The sequence below is a fragment of the Myotis brandtii genome, unplaced genomic scaffold (genome assembly GCF_000412655.1).
Source record: "Myotis brandtii unplaced genomic scaffold, ASM41265v1 scaffold251, whole genome shotgun sequence".
Lineage (NCBI taxonomy): Eukaryota > Metazoa > Chordata > Mammalia > Chiroptera > Vespertilionidae > Myotis > Myotis brandtii.
In genome coordinates this window covers 3564343-3581664 of record NW_005359516.1, presented here as the reverse complement: position 1 = coordinate 3581664, position 17322 = coordinate 3564343, and the positions used below count along the sequence as shown (strand labels likewise).

The following is a 17322-nucleotide window of genomic DNA, read 5'->3' as shown; positions in this document are numbered from 1 at the left end:
ACGTCCCTGCCAGTCCCAAACTGTTTGAAAGGTCCATACCCTTGTAAGCTGTTTATTTCCTCTGTCCTACATCAAAGATAGGGTGGGAAAAGGTCAAAGTTCATAGGCTGAAAAGAATTACCACAGAATCTCTAAAATCTGGAGATGGAGATAATGTAGAATGCTCAGTCTTTCCATGCTGGGAGGGAGCAGGCTTCTCTGTGGGACTGTTTGTGCTGTTCTCAGCCACATGACTGGACCCCAACAGTCTCTTTTATGATCTGCGCTAAGAGTACAGTAAAGTCACTTGGGTGATTCAGATCACAAAGGACCCCGTTCTTCTCTGCTTAATTTGCACAGTGACTTGTTTGCAAAGGCCCCAGTCTGGGGTTGGAGGAAATAAGTTCTCATCCAATGTTTACGGTGATTATCAGAAGACCCAGCAAAGGAGAGGAAAGGACAGGGGGGCGGGGTGGGGGCGGGGGAGGGAGAGGCTAGAGAATGAGAAAGAATTTAAAATAGGGAAGAAGCAATGGGGGAAGGGACGGGAAGGGAAGGGAAGGGAAGGTGCGTGAGAAAAGGAAAACCCGCTCTCACGAACGCCGAAGAGCGCTTTCATCATCTTGGGCCACAAGGTGGCACCCTCTGGACTTTCTTCCCCCATCAAAATAAGAAACGGGGCAGAGAGGAGGGAGTAAAGGCAAAGCACTCCCCCGACCAAGAACAATTTGAAAACCCACCCCATAATATTTAAAATCTGGGACAAAGAACCGTCTGGACGGAACTGCTTCAATTGCAAAACCTCAGCGCAGCCTCGGGAGCGCCCGGCGGGCCGGAGTCAGAGCAGCCCCTTTAAAAAAGCGGAGTACAGTATTGGGATTCTTGAAACCTGAAACCTAGAAACAGAATCGAAGCGGAAACCAGAAGGAAAACCTTGAACTCCTCCAGACAATTGCTTCCGGGGAGTTTCGGGAGAGCGTGGGGGAATAAAGGGCCCGAGAGGAGGGCCCCTCGGATGGCGCGTCCCTGAGGGTCCTGGCGAGTTCGAGGAGCGTGGGAAAGAGAGGACCCTACCCTCTCCCTGGGCTGCAGGTCATGGCCACCGTGGAGCCGAAAGCCCTCGGCATTGGCTTCAAGTGGCTCTCTTTGGCCACTTTTGTGCTCATCTGCGCCGGGCACGGGGGACGCAGGGAGGAAGGGGGTCCCGCCTGCTACGGGGGATTTGACCTGTACTTCATTTTGGACAAGTAAGTGCCCTCAGTTGTTCCACGCGAGGCTGAGCTGATGATGCTTCCTCCCGGGCTGGGCTTGTTGGCAGGGTGGCTTGGGGACAGGCGCGCCTGCCCAGGGACCGAGAGGGACCCAGCGCTGCGCCTTTGTCAGGGGAGCGCGCCTCGCATCCTCTGCTGCCGGCGTCCGCAGGGGAGGTGGCCCTGCTGGTTCGGGAGACGAACTTCTTTTCTGCCTGGCTTTCCGTGACCGAGGAATGTGCAAGGGAGTGTGAGGATGCTGTTGACCTACTACGTTTCTGCCGATCCTTCTCGTTTGCTGCAGAAACCTCAGTGAGAAAAGCTTGCTTAGGAGAGGCAGAACTTTCGGGCACCTCTAACGTCAGGCGTGGGCTGTTCAAAGTCTCCCGGCTCCTTTTTAAAAACGCTTTCCTACTTAATGCATCACCTTTGTTCCTAATAACATAATGCATGCTGACTGGGCAGTTAGTGGAAATACAGGGGGATTTCTTAATCTCCCCACTATGGAGCCTCAGACTGGGAAATTCTTTGTTGTGGGGCGGTCTTGTGCATTGTAGGGTGTTTATCAGCATCCCCGGTCTCTACCCACTACTGCCAAGTGGGGATGCCAGGACCACCCCTCCTCCATCCTCCCTCCTCCCTCCTCCCTCTTTCCCACTCTCCCCCGCCCCCGGTCCCAAAGTGGAGACAACCAAAAATGTCTCCAGACGTTGCCAAAAGTCCCCTGCGGGTAATAAACAGCCCGGGACTCGAGAACCACTGATGCAGGCGAATTCAAGTTCTTGGCGATTTGACTGGCGGGCTACCAGGGAGGTGCAGGAGCCCTGGTTTCTTATGAGAATGGATAGTGGTTAGGCATCTGGATTGTGCTCAAGGGAGAGCGGAACTCTGATCGATTAAACACTTTCCAAATCCCCTTAGATTTGCCAAGCAGCAGGCATTCCAGGAATCTCCGTGCTGCCTACTAATAAACAACTCCGACCATAAAAAGCCCCTCAGAGAAGATCGTGCTCCTGAAGAACTGTGAGCTCCCCAGCGCCAGGAGAGTCGCTTGCTGTTACAGTGGTGGGGAGATGAATTTCACAGACTGGAAAGTATTTGGGAATTGGAAAAAAGAGTCCTGCAGAATAAGCTGGCCAGCTAGAAACCAAATGTGCTTTGCAGTTGCCCCTAGAGTTTGATTTTTCCGTAAAGGCTGTTTTGAACTCCAGATTCTTTGGATGAAAAGTGAGATCTTTCTTGCAGATTTATGAGAAGGTGGATACTGAAAATATACTCCAATGTTAAGAAATGGAATTTCTTTTGTTAGTTCTAGTGGCTGGGAGCACCAGCTCACAGGTTCAGAGACTGTCTGGAATCAGAGATCCATCATTGAGCTTAAAAAAAAAAAGTTTGTGTGTTTTTTAAAGCCAATTGAGAAGGACATACAGGGAACCTTGAAAACATGGACAGAATCACCATGTCCCTAAATGGTACTGTAGAGATACTGTACTCCCGTTCATACTGTAGAGATCATAAATTCTCCCTAAATCAACTTATAAATTGAATTCAAGTTTTCAATCAAAGTTCTGAATGAATTTATTTTGGTGGTGAGAGGACTTTAACAAAATAATTCTAGGTTTATCTTGGGGGGAGGGCAAAAGAGCGAAAACAATGTTGAGGAAAAGAATAGTGAAGAAATGCTTATACCTCTGAATATTGAAATGTATTATAAAGCAAGTTAATAAAAAAAAGAATGGTAAAAGCCAAAAAATAGGTGGACAGAGTAGAAAATCAAGACATAGCTCCGAGGATATGTAAGCATTTAGAGGAAGTTCAAATCAGTGGGAATTAATTTGTTGTTTTAAAATAAATGATTCTTGAACAATGGTTGATAACATGGGAAAAGAAAAGGTTATATTTATACTTTACACCACCCAACAAAATGAATTCCAGGATTGAAAATTTAAATGTTTAAAATGAAGTGATGAAAGAGCTAGAATAAATGTTAGATATTACTATAATCTTAGTTTTATAGTTTTTAAAACAGGACAGAAACAACAAAGAAAACTATAAAAAGATTTAAATATATTAAATTTTTAAGTTTCTAAAAGTTAAAAATGCTATAAATAAAAGATAATAACCAGTTGTAAAAACTTTTGCAATGCAAATTACTCTTTGAATATATATAAAAAGCAGTTTTTAAAAGATCATCCCAATAGAAAATAGGAATTACTATATAAATAATTCACAAAAAATATGTATCAAAGGCAAATAAATTTAAAAGTTCAACTTTATTAGTAAGCAAAGAAATGAAAAATCAAGATATAATTTGTATTAAGTTGGCAATTTTTTTAAAGAATAACAATATTTAGTGTTGGCGAACTTGTAAGAGTAGGCACTGCCATATTTTACTAAGAAAAATATAAATTTGTACAGTCTTTCTAGATTTGTGCTGTGCAATGGAACTCTCTGTGATGCTGGAAATGTTCTTTATCTGTGCTGTCCAATATGGTAGCTACTAACCCTTTATGGCTGTTGAACACTTGAAATGTAATTAGTGTGATTGAGAAAGTGAACTTCTAATTTTATTTAAGTTTAATTAATTTAACTTTAAATAGCCCACATATGGTTACCATATTGGATAGCAAAGACAAGAAGATAATTTAGCAACATGTATCAAATGCTTTTTAAAAATAGGTTTCTGCTTTTCCATCTCGCAATTCCATGTCCTAAAGAAAAAAATTCAAGAGTCACATAGAAGTGCCTATATGTATGTTCATGGCAGTGCTATTTGTAAATAAAGCTGAACATTAACTAAATGTCCAACAACAGGGGATTATTAAGTAAGGCATAATAAATGCCTACTGTGCATATTTGTGAGATGTTTTAGGAAAAATATTTAATGCTCATAATATACTCTTAGGTGAAAATACAATTACCAAACATTATATACATTATAATTCTGCCTTTGAAAAAAAGCTTAACAGATGCCTATATTTACCCAATATGTAATAGTATTTCTCTCTAGAATATTTTTGAATTCTGTTTTTATGCTTTTCTGAATTTTCAAAAGTAACAATGAACATGTTACCTTTATATTCAACAAAAATAAATTACTTTGAATTTAAAAAAAAATCATTTCAAGTGTGAGGAGGATCTCTAACTAGTGTGCTGAGCTCTGAGCCTCTCACCATTGTAGAGGATGCTGCTTATTCCACATATAATCCTGGAATAAATTTCTAAATGCACCATGTCATTATGGACCCAAAACTGCTTTGGGAAACAAATTGTGGCGAAACCTTTACAGGTACCTACTTTACATTTACCTGGACTCCTCTGACTTCCTTTAGTTGTCCTATTGCAGTGATGGCGAACCTATGACACGCATGTCAGAGGTAACACGTGAACTCATTGTTTTGGTTGATTTTTCTTTGTTAAATGGCATTTAAATATATAAAATAAATATCAAAAATATAAGTCTTTGATTTACTATGGTTTCAAATATCAAAAAATTTCTATATGTGACACGGCACCAGAGTTAAGTTAGGGTTTTTCAAAGTGCTGACACGCCAAGCTCAAAAAGTTCGCCATCACTGTCCTATTGCCTGAAGTGAGGGATATGGTGGTGCTGAATGAAAAACTTGCTACTACAGCTACTTTTTGGTAGCTAGGGCAAGCACTGCTGTCCTGAACTTACAGATGAGAAAGCTGTTCAAGCTTTGTTAATTCACTGGATGAAGTGACCTACCCAAGAACCTAGGATTAGATCATGACAGACTTGGGACGATGTCTGCTCTTGATTCCCAGCCCAGATCTAGCTTGCCATCTGGATCCGGGCGAATTTCTCCGATTGTGGAGCCCAGAGCCAGGAGATGGGCCAAAAGGTAGTGATAGCTAACAGGCCCCTGGGTGAGCCCTAAAGACATGGTCTTCTCTTCACAGATAAGAACTTCCTCAATTAGTGCTATCCAGCACCCAACCACAGCAGAGCAGAAAGAGAAAGAATGCTAACTTGTTTTTCCCTTGGGCCTCTAAGGTCCTTTGTCCAGCAAGACATTGTCTTCAGGCTGAAACCAGTGGGTCACAGGGCCCTGAATTCACCTTTCTTCTCCCCACCCCTCAACTCCCTTTTTCCCAGTGGATGGTTCTCTTCTTTTTTTATGACATTGAATCTCGGCTCATTTCAGCTTTAAGCAGGATGCATCTCTGGCCTGGAAGGAACCCAGATTATACATTTAATGGAACGTCATGTTTTCTCAACCAGGAGCAAAAGACTTTATAATGACAACCTAGGCTACCACAGTAACACAATAGGGCATGATTAGCGGCTTTGGCGATGGGGTTGGTGGACTGGGCTTCACAAGGCTTTATACCGATGGAATTTCATGTTCATTTAAACATGCTTTTCTGGTTACAGTCAGGAAAAGTAGATTGCTGGAAATTCAATCAGGGATTTGAAAAGTCAGAGTTGAAAGGCCTTTATCCAGAGAAAAACAGTCAAGGAGCTTCCTTAAGTCTTCCAGGGGGTCTGCTAAGATGAACGCACTCCGTTGACCAATACACAGACATAACTGTACCTCTCCTCCCTCTCACAGGGCTCTTCTACTGCTGCACTGTGTATTTATGTATCATATATTGGTCTGTTTTATAGAGAGCTATTCATCATTTAAATGGAAAAAGGGGATTCTTCACTGTGGGTCTCAGGCAAGTGCTGGCTATATTCATGTGTGCCCTAAAAACTTTGAAACTAGAATGGTGGCATGGAGAGTAGAAGGAATGGAGGAGACATTGAGCTGGAGGGTGACAGTAAGCACTGAATAGCTTTATTTATAGGACTTGCCAAAGCCACAGCCTGTCACCCAATAAATCCCTACATTTGTAAAGGCCCCCCACAGGCTTACCAGGTGCTCCTTCACCATTAGAGCCTCCGTACTCCTCCCTCTGCCACTTCCTTTTTGTTCAGCACCAATTTTCTCTTTCCCTTAACCCCACACAAGGGGACCTTGTCTTGCCACTCAGAATTCCAAGCCCAGGACCCACCACTGGATGAACCCCTGTCATAATGAGCGATCATTACTATGCGTTATACTTCAGGACCATGGTCATTAAATAGATTTTTATAACATTAGGCTGGGAACCTCACTACCAGGTATATATAGTATTGTTTTTCTGGGAAAATACCTTCTGGATTCACAACTACTAACTTACAAAAGAAATCTTTCAAGTCGGAACTGAAGTCTCCCAATACTTATGCCATCTCACAAATGTGCCAAACAATATTGTTTGGTAACTAGGGCAAGCAATACCATCCTTAACTTACAGATGAGAAAACTGTTCAACCTTTGTCAATTCACTGGGTGAAGTGAGCTACCCAAGGATCTAGGATTAGATCATGACAGAGCTGAGACGATGTCTGCTCCCAACTCCCAGTCCAGCTCTTTCCACTCATCACTGCCCAGTGCAGTTGGGTCATAATGGGAAGCACATGTCAATACAAGTAGAGGTACTGGGTGAATTCCTGGAATTAAAAATCCTTGCATCAGAGTTTCAGTAAATGATGGTGTATAAGGCAATTAATATACTTAATTGAAGAACTACCACTCTGCTCTTAAGTCAGCTGTCTTTGATTGAAAGTTTTAGGACTTTTTTAACTCACAAAGATGCTTCCAAGATCTGGAGGGATGGATTGGATGATTGTGATGCACTTAAAGGTCAAATAAATTAGTGATTTGTTCAGATTGAACCTGATGGAGAAGGGAAATTCAACTTTGTCGATGTGTAAAAACACACCGATGTTGCTTGTTTTCAGGCATGCTTTGGAAGAGAACTTTGGGTAGTGAAAATGTGACATTGGCTCTGAATAAGGGAAACAGAGTTCATTAGAAGGCACCTTTAAAATGCTACAATAATGATTCTAAGAGGCATCAGGAAAAAAAAGTGTTCAGGGGCCAGGAGTGTGTGTGTGTGTGTGTGTGTGTGTGTGTGTGTGTGTGTGTGTTATTGAGATGGATTCTATGGTTAGTTTTAAATGTTCCTCCAATTAGCTTCTAGGTTTGGAAAGGACTTATCAAGCCAGGTAATAGTTGTTAGAACTATAGTTGTTGGAAGGTTGGGCATATGGGTCAAAAATAAGGGAAAAGTGTTTTTGTTTTGTTTTGTGTTTCTGTCTGGATCAGTCAAGTAATTAGCTCCAGTTTCCTTAGCTGTGGAGACCTGGTAACACTCAGTGTCAAGCTGAGAATAGAATCCAGGAGTGTTGGAGGAAGGCACCCGTCCTAAGATAACCTGTAATTATCTCCAAATGCTGAAGGACTCCCAGTGGTCCAGGAACAAACTCTGGCATCCCTTAGTGAGACTTGGCTGTCACATAAATGCTAATTTAGAATGTTTGTCTTTTTTATGTGTGACCAAGTTACTAGATTTCGCCTCTCCCAGCCATTACTCGCCAACAAAGACTAAGTGAATATTTGAACATTTCTCACATGTTTCTCAGACATGCCAGGTTCATAATGAAAAAAAGTAATTAGATTTCTTCAATTTGGTTGAGCTTATTCTTTCACTCATTTGTCATATCTCTCAATTCCAATAACAAATATGTAATCTATTAAAGGCATGGATAACACTATGCCTATTGCAAGCAATGTCCTATTCTGGGAGCTGCAAGGGATGTAAAAAAAAAAAGCAAGAAGCAGTCCCAGACTTCTTACTTTTTAGGCAGAAGGACATTAGAAGGACTCCAGGCAGCCAAAGCTAAAGGCTACAATGGGGATTTGGGTGAGGAGGCTGGCAGAGCAAAGTTTAGATCAACATCAAGAAGAAATAACAAGTAACGTTTACTGAGCCCTTGTTAGCTTCCAGGCACTGTGGTAAGTGCTTTGCCTGTATGATCCCATTTCCTCTTTGCAACCACATAAGGTCAGTACAGTCATCATTTGACACATGAAGACACTGAGTTTTAGAAAAGTTACCCAAGGTCACTCTAAGTGATGAAACTCAACCTCAAACCCAAGCCTGACTCATGATCTATGCACAAAGATAAAAAAAATCTTAACTTGCAAAAGAACATTGAGTCAATCAGGGTAGGTAAGGTTATGCTGTGGTAACAAACAATCCCCAAAATCTCAATGACACAAAACAACCCGGTTATCAACTTTGCCTAGCTACATGTGATGAGGGTCAGCAGGGGTCTGCTCATTAGTTGTTCAGGGAGCCAGGCTGGTGGAGACTCTTTCTCGATGCCTGTTTCCCTAAGCTGCAATGGAAGAAAATGCTGGAGGGTCTCTGGCTGGCAATGAAATGCTCCAGCCAGAAGTGACATGCCTCCTTCCACTCACAACCCATTGGTCAGAACTAGTCACATGGAAAGAAGATGAACATAATGTCATTCTTCCATGTATTTAAATGGAGAGGAAAGCCAGATATGGGTGGGCATCAAAAGCCACTACTGAAAGCATATAATTATTCACTGCTTTGGCCTGAGTAAGCAAGAAGGGAATAGTCATGAGAGAAGGTCAAGAGATAAGAGTCTTCTACCATAGAAAAGAGTTTGGAGCTATAAGTCTTAGATATACTTCTCAAGGTGGAATTACTATCAGACATGACAGTTCAAATCCACCCATGAGGCAGTGAGGGCTCCTGTTCTTTTCCTCCCTTCCTCATTCCTTCCATACTTTAGATGAAACATTCAATGCAGTGGGCAAAGGTTTAATTAGATGAAATGGGAGGTAGAAATGGAGATCAGACATGCTTCCCTGCTACCTGCATGTTACAGGAATGTATTGGAAAGCTAAGACTCTCTTTGCCCATAGTCTGTGGCATAGGAGGGAATTTGAAAGGCTGGGAAGGGAGAGCAGCCCCTGGAACTGCAGCAGCTGAACCGACAGGATGCCTGAATATTGCAGAGGCTGATTCAGACAGAGTTTGCGAACTGGGCTGCAACTAAATTTCTAAATAGGAGTGCTCTAGGCATTTTTGGTGGGACAATTTTTCACTGCAGGATGCTTAATCTTTCTGATATCTGCTTTGTCAATGTTATTTGTCTTCTTGGTCAGTGAGAAAACCAATAAATAATGCCTATACATTTGTTTTTAAATACCCTCCCATGAAATGGTACCATCCCAATTGAGAACCCCTAACTGACAGACTGTAGGGTAGAGCAAGGCAAGCCAATAATGCTGATCAGTGGCTTACAATAAATCCTAGCATCCCAGGATTACATCTGAGCAGGAGGAAGGAGGAAGGCTTTAGTGATAATTAGGCTGGTAGAAATTGTAGACCTTGGAAAGGAATATGCTAAACAAGTGAATGACGTCACCATGAATCCAGTCACTTAAGCGGAGGATCTGGGAGAAATCCTCTTTCTCATACTGCCTGATCCTATCTGCTCCCACATTTATCCTGTGTCTACCCCATTCTCTGCTTCATCGTTGCCTTAGTTCTTAGCTCAGGCCATTTCTCATCCAGTTCACTGAAACATTCTCTAAATTGGTCTCTTTATGTCTTTTCTTAGCCATCCCCCCAATACCAAAATTGACCTTTTTAGAACACAGATTTAATCTTCACATTATTTTCCCTAATCCTTTAATCTTGAAACACTTCCAAAGCTCTTTAATTTTTTTTTTATCAACTACAAGAGTTTACTATTGATTAGGAAAGGCTTATAAGTTTTTGGAAGAACCTTCACATCTTTAACATTACAATGTATTTAACATTGTAATAGTTCTTTTATTGCCTCTAAGATTATTTCTTAGCAAGGTACTCAAGAACCTTATTGCACAAGCCACTGTATATTTCCTAGCTTTATCTCTTTCCACACTCTGTGGTTTCCAATAAAGCCACTATGAACTAACCCATGCCCTCTCTTGCCTTTAGCTATAATGCCCTACATGATTCCTGTCTTTACATAACTGTTGTCCTCTTACCCTTTGAGATTATTACTAATACTTGGTGCTCTCCCATCACTAGTTGTGGGCTGCCTGAGGTAATAAAAATTAAAAATAATCACCTCTCGCCCTGGCTGGTGTTGCTAAGTGGTTAGAGCATTGGCTCGTGCACTGAAGGGTCGTGGGTCCGATTCCCAGCCAAGGACACATACCTGGGTTGCAATTTTGATCCCCGGCCTGGTAGGGCGGTGAGAAATAACCACTCAATGTGTCTCTCTCACATTGATATTTCTCTCTTTCTTCCTCTCTTCCCCCGCTCCTTCCTCCCTTCCACTCTCTCTAAAAATCAATGGGAAAAATATCCTTGGGTGAGGTTTTACACACACACACACACACACACACACACACACACACGCACACACACACAAGGAATTATCACCTCTCTACATCACATCATTCAAAATCCATTCTTTTTTCAGACTCTCTCATCACATATCTCCTGATAAGCAGCATATTGTCCATTATCAAGAAATGGAGAGGAATAACTTCTCGTGATTTTGTCTGTGGGTCATATTTAGTGGCCTTACCATCTTTTCCTCAAACTCGGATGCTCAACCACATGCAGTTTCAATTATAAGTAGCTGTAGGAACCCCCTGGCACAGGGCTTTGATGGCAAAAGGATTGTGATCAGAATCAGAGTCTTCCTGCCACCATTCCCTACATAAAAGATAATACAGATATCAGGTTTAAGGAAATTATATAACCAATAACAGTGAAATATTCTAACTGTAACCGAACACGAGTCACAATAATAATGTACGGCCAAGGGATTACAGAATACCATTGGACAGCCATAATCTAACAATAAATAAACAAATGTATGAGTCAAGACATTCCTGGTCTATGCTTTTTGTCCCAGTATAGCTATTAGTTGCTTCCTATTTTATTCTTGAAAGTATCTCAGTTTAGATTTTAAATTATATGGTCATCTTGATTATTAACTGCCATAAAAGACTATCAAATGAACAAAAAGTGTGAGGATTGAAGGCCAAACAGGTGAAGCCCTTGTAAACCTTATTCCATTAAAATAAGCAACCAGTTCAGCAATCCTGATTCCTTTTAAGTGCCTCAATTTTAAGCTTTTCCTGGTATCCCCACTCCCAAATTCCCATAATTTGTGGAAATTCTCTAGTACTTCTCACTATCTTAGCACCCATCACTATGAATTATCACTATGAATTATATACATTTAATAGCCCCTCCATGGGGAGGCAGTGTTGCACAGGTGTTAAGAGCACAGGCTTAAACAGCAGAAAGGAGATTGTATGAGTTTAGTGTTTGGACTAAGAACATGGATATTAAGGCCAGACCACCAGAGTTCAAGTCCCGCCCCTACCACTTACTAGTTGTGTGTCCTTGAGCAAGTTACTTTGTCTCTTTGTGAACTCGGTTTCCTCATCTATAAAAGGGGAGCTAATCGAATTATAATATAGGGTTGTTGTGCTCAGAACAGAGTCCTATGTACTCATCGAGTGCCAGCAATTATTAAGTGGAAATGAGTACAAAATGCTCAGCACAATGCTTGATGCTTGGTAAGTACTCAATAAATGTCAAGTTATAATTTTTAATCTTTATAGATTCTAAAGGACCCTCCAGGCTTTCAAAAATCAGTTTGCTGAATCATTAAATATTATGTTATATTTGAACCTACTAAAAATAGATCCAGCAGGAAAGAACAGAGAGAGGCCATATGCTTTGGCAAAAATAAAGGCATTGCTGACTTTTGTAAGTGCTTTGTCTTCAGGGAATCATAAATGCAGAAACTGAAATTGAATGATTTAAAGGGCTTTCTAGGAGATGAGAAAGAAAATTTGTTTCTGACTTCTGGGGAAAAAAAGCTGAACATAGACAGTTAGCTTCTCCTTTACTGCCTCCTTCACTATCATCTAAAACTGCTCCCCTCCCCAAAACAGGAAGTTTTAAGGAGGCGACTGGGGGAATCCTGATTCAGGTCTAAAGACAAAGGACAGGACACTGACCTGTAACACACTTGTGAGAAATTCCACCAGAAACAAAGCAGATGGATTGAATTTGAAGGAGGTCAGCCAAGGTCTACTTTCAACTCTGCTTCCAAGTTGTAAAAAAACATGTAGAGGAAGATTCTAGAAGAATCCCAAGAATAATCCCAAATCTGGAAGTGAGTTGGAGTTCGGAGTGGGAGGAAGAGGGATGAGAACCATCCCCTTGTGCCCTGCTGCCATGTGCCTCAGCATCATGCAGAGGCAGCTGCACTGGGCAGTTGAAGGGGCAGTTTCACCACAAAAGAGTGAGTCCATGAACACCAGGCATCTTTCTGATTTTCCCCTCCCACAATAAAATCCGGACACATGAAGAAGGACTAGTTTGCTCTTGTGAGTAGGTCCTTTGGTTTTAGACCAGTTGGTTTCATGGAAAGTTGTAGCACATCTTCAAGGAGCAGAAAATTGCAGTTTTAGTTAAACTCTTCCAGAAAATAGAAAAAGATGAAGTTTCCCAATTTGTTTTAGGAAGCTAGCATATATCTGATACCAATATCTACCAAAGATAACACATTCAGATGCAAAACTTCTGACCAAATTGGAATAAAAACTTAAATCTGAATCAAATATAATCAAAACAAAACTAACAGTGTACTAAGGAATAATACATCAAGGCCAAGTAAAATGTATCCTAGGAATGCAAGAGTACTTCAGTATTTAGGAAACGTATTACAGTAACTCACATCTACTTTGAATGCTGAAGATGAAAACCAAATTATTTCCTCAGCAGAATTTGAAAAGACATGTCTCCGAATACTTGAACATTCAAAGGATACAGAGGATATGAATAATAATTAATAAGGTTGATTTAATAAATATATTTTGAACCCTATACCCCACAGAGAATAAACTTTCCTTTCAAATGCCCATGAAATATTTATTAGGTCACAAAGAATGCCTCCCTATATATCCCAAGGCACAATTTTTCCAGTCTACATTCTCAGCAATAAATAACAGGAAATGAATAGCCAAAGTACACTAACCCTCAGCTACTAGGAAAAAAAATTTTAGATTTTTATATTATCTTGTCATGAGGAGGACTGAAAGAAAGTGACTCTCTGGGATGTAGGATGGCAAATTATGGCTGGCAGACTGTTTTGGTAAATAAAATTTTATTGTAGCACCACCACACCCATTTTGTTCAGCTACTATCAATGGCTACTTTTGTGTTACAACAGCAGAGTTGAGTAGTTGCCTCGGCAACCACATAGCCCTCAGAGCCTACACTATTTACTGTCTGGCCCTCCACAAAAAAAAGTTTGCTGACTTCTGGATTAAGAAAACATTTGCACCCCAATAGAAAATGGGCAGAGAATATTGGTACCAAGGTCAGCAGTTGCCCAGGGACTTGCACTCAGTTTAATTCTCTGTGTACATCATCTTTAAATTATTAATAATTTTTGTACAGGACGGCCCTGCGTTTTCATTTTGCACTGGGTTCTACTAATCATGTAGCTGCTCTTAATTGATACTCAGTGTTTTTAAAATGAAGAAAATCGAATGAATAATAGATACGAAAAAAAATCAGTGGCTTACAATAAATAAAATGTATCCACATAAAAACTATAATGAAATCCATATTCACTTAGTAAACATACAGATATTTCAGCAGGAGCTAATCCTGAGTGTGGGTGAAGGGTAAGAAAATGAGTCTTTCTTATCTTACTCCCGAGGGTTTAATAGTCATGAGGGTGGGAAGTGAGTTCCAGCAGCTACCAAGTCCTGCACTGAGGTCACTGTGTTCCAGGCAGGATGCTCGTCACCTCATAAACATTAGATTTAATCTTCAAAGCGATCTTTAGGAGATAGGTACTATTACCTCCATTGCATAATGGAGGAGGCTGAAGTTTTAAAAGTGAAACATCTTGTTCAGATGTCACACTAGAAGTGGAAGAATAGGAGTTTGAGCTCACATCGGCCAGCCAATCGGTGCTCATAACCGCTGGTCTGGGCAGTCTCAAGAGTACATTGTCCCACATTTCTGGGGGAGTTTGGTCATAACCACCCAAGACTCTTAGAATTTGTATAAACTTTAACCCAGAAAGTCTACTCTTGGGAATTTTTTTAAATCCAGGATGGAGAAATACAGTAATCAAAAAATACAAATATCTCAAGGTGGAAAAACTTATTCCCACTGTACTAAAATTTATAGAAAATAAGTTAAAGCTGCTTAGCTTATCCTCGAAAGACTTTCCTGCTGGGTGTAAGTGTGGGGAGGAGAGGGGGAAACGTTCTTCCAAACTGGAAATCTTAGTCCAATGCAAGAATTTAAACACTCCGTAAATTTGTCTTTTTAAGTTTGCTCCTACCCCCTTCTCTCGCTCTTACAGATGTATGTTTGAGGGGAGGCTTATTGTGTCCTTGGGCATGCATGTGAAGGGGGCCTCCAACTTCCCTTGTCTGGTTGTGGTCTCCTGGTGGTCATCCATAGATCACATTGGTGGCTTTGGCTAGTGACCCGTAGGTCTCATTTATGGCATCTCTATGTACATTGCAATTATGAGAAATACCTTTGGGCAGCTAACCAATTTTCTGTGTTGTTGTTTTTAAAACAACAATGATAACAATTTTGGGTTGAACTTGCACGAGAGTACCAATAAATATCAGAACATATTTTTAAACTTTCTTGGGGGGTGTGTGTGTGTTGAAAAGGGGGAATTAGTGGAGGTGAAAGGAGACCATATTTTGCTATAATATCCTCTTGATCTTGAAAAAATACAGTTTACATCTTGAAACATTATGTATACATTACTTACACATAATTGGCCAAAAGTTTCACACAGCATTACTTTCTGTATGCAATATATCCTGATATTTCTATTCTATTCTTTTTTTTTTTTCAAAATGTTGGCAACATCCCACCAAACTGCTTTCCCCAATCACTAATAGTTTGTATTCTATAGCTTAAAAGTCACTGTTTCCATAGCCATCGGTTGGATTGACTAAAAGGGAGATTCCTCACAAGTCAGTAGGGTGGGGCAGGGCACCCTGGGCTGGGGTCTGCAGACACAGGCAGGAGCAGGGTGAGTAGCCTCAAACTCAAAGTACAGTGCTTACTGGGTTGGTTTGGGTCTGGACTGGTATCTGAAGAAGTTGGAGTGGAAGCAAGAGTTGAGGTCAAGCTTTTTGAGCGGGATGGAGGCTTGGCCATGACCCCAGACAGTAATAGGAGGGTTAGGGCTGAAGGCCTGGGCTGGGTGTAGGGTTCCAGCCAGTTAACGTGCAGTGTGACGTTAGGAGGGAGGGAGGAAGGAAGACCAAGAAAGAAGCCGGGGAGTGGAGGGAGGGGGCAAATGGACTTGGGGTCTTTCATGGCAGAACTAATTGCTGGTCCCCCTTAATGGTGCCCGAGGCTGCCATACTCTTCAGGATTAGTTGGGGACCTGGGTGGGTTATTGAGGACCTCAGAGCCTTCTTCGGGGTGGGGCTAAGGAAAAGCGGGGACTGAGAGTTTTATAATTTCCACCCTTAAAGCAACTCTGCTCTTCCAGATTTATAAGATTCCTGGGTGACGGTTCCAACTATGAGCTCTCTTTTTTCCCTTTCGTTGTATTCTAACCCATGTGCAAAAGAAGGAGAAACAGTTTAAACTCAATTAGGCCCACTTGATTTTGACTCTGGTTGTGTGTGTGGCTAATGGAAAGAGCCTGTGTTTCTAAGGAGCTTAACCACAGGGAGGTTTGGAAACTCACATAAACACAAAAGAATGTATTTTGGACAACAAATCAGAATGAGACTCCGAGATCTTATTTTTCTTCTACTCTTTGCATATTAGACCCTTGGAAGTAATTGAATGGCAATCTGAAGGCAAAAATCCCTCACTGGGAACACACAGTGAATGCAATGAAACAAAAATTTGAAATTTGTTGACTTCTTTTTAAATATTTTATTTATTGATTTCAGAGAGAGAGAGAGAGAGAGAGAGAGAGAGAGAGAGAGAGAGAGAGAGATAGAGGAGAGAGATCTGTGGTTCCACTTAGTCCGAGAGAGAGAGAGATCTGTGGTTCCACTTAGTCATGCATTCATTGGTTGCTTCTTATATGTGCCCTGGCCAGGGAACCAAACCTGCAATCTTGGTGTATCAGGATGATGCTATAACCAACTGAGCTTCCTGGCCAGGCTGTTGACTTCTTACCATGTTCCAAACACTGGAGAGGGCATCACAAAACAAAAAGAAGTAAGAAATGCTGGGGCTTCCCCCAGCAGTGACCTTCTTAAGGGACTATTACTGAGGACTGATGGCTTTGCCTCCCTATGATCTAGGAAGTCCTCAAAGCCAAGAGAGAAGGTGTGGGAAGGTGTTGACTCTGATTTTGAGTAGACCCAGGTATATTGAATGAATCTTCCAGCACAGAACTCTGTACACTGTGTTCAAGCAGAATTCCTGAGAGGTTACTTGAATTCCAAGTTTTGTTGAGATTTATATTTGTGGACACAAAATGCCAAGAAGGGACCTGGATCTTGCTACCCAGCTGGCCCATTGGGCTAGAATTATATTTGAAGCAGGATTTAACTGAGTCAAATATCAGGGACCTTTCACATCCACTGATTTCTAAAATGAGCATTTCAACTTTCTGTGGCTATAGTTTGCTCAGCAGTTGTGTGTTAAAACAAATTATAAAAAAACCAACCCACAACAGAGCCTAATGGAACATTTCCCAGTACCACTTATATTTGGATTATGAAAGAGTTTTTATTTTTTCCTTGGAGCTTCGGTCATAATGGCTGGGAGAGCCATTACTACCTGAAGAGAACATAAGGATTCCATAGCTGGGATTTTAAGATCATTAACTCTTAAAATGATTGGCAGATAAATGAGATATTTTACACATTGTAGGGTGGAGAGATTCTGGAATTGGATCCATTCTCTGCCACTTCCCCAACCAACACCCTACTTCTGGCTATGACCAGGAGTCCACTTAGGTCCTCGGGGTTGAGAGGAAGCCAAGGGTCTGAACATGGACACACCACCCTGGATTGATTATTCTGGGAGTAGCTACTAGGGCAGATTTCAAACCAGAAAATCAGTTTACAAGGCAGAGTGCAGATGATGCATGTGTGTTTTAACAGAAAGTCCAAACTGAGTCCAAGGCCCAGCATATCCACCCCTGTGGGAGAAGGGAAGGAGGCTGATTGAGGTGCCAGTGGGC

General features: G+C 41.4%; 1 protein-coding gene across 1 annotated transcript in view; it reads left to right on the top strand.

The window, feature by feature from the left end:
* The first annotated feature begins 679 nt into the window (after positions 1 to 679).
* ANTXR1 (anthrax toxin receptor 1) overlaps positions 680 to 17322 on the top strand; it is a 219398-nt gene continuing 202755 nt past the window's right edge. The window contains exon 1 of the mRNA XM_005867817.2: positions 680 to 1226. Within this exon, the coding sequence (XP_005867879.1) occupies positions 1075 to 1226 (152 nt within the window). The 5' untranslated portion in view covers positions 680 to 1074. The remainder of the gene's footprint in view (positions 1227 to 17322) is intronic.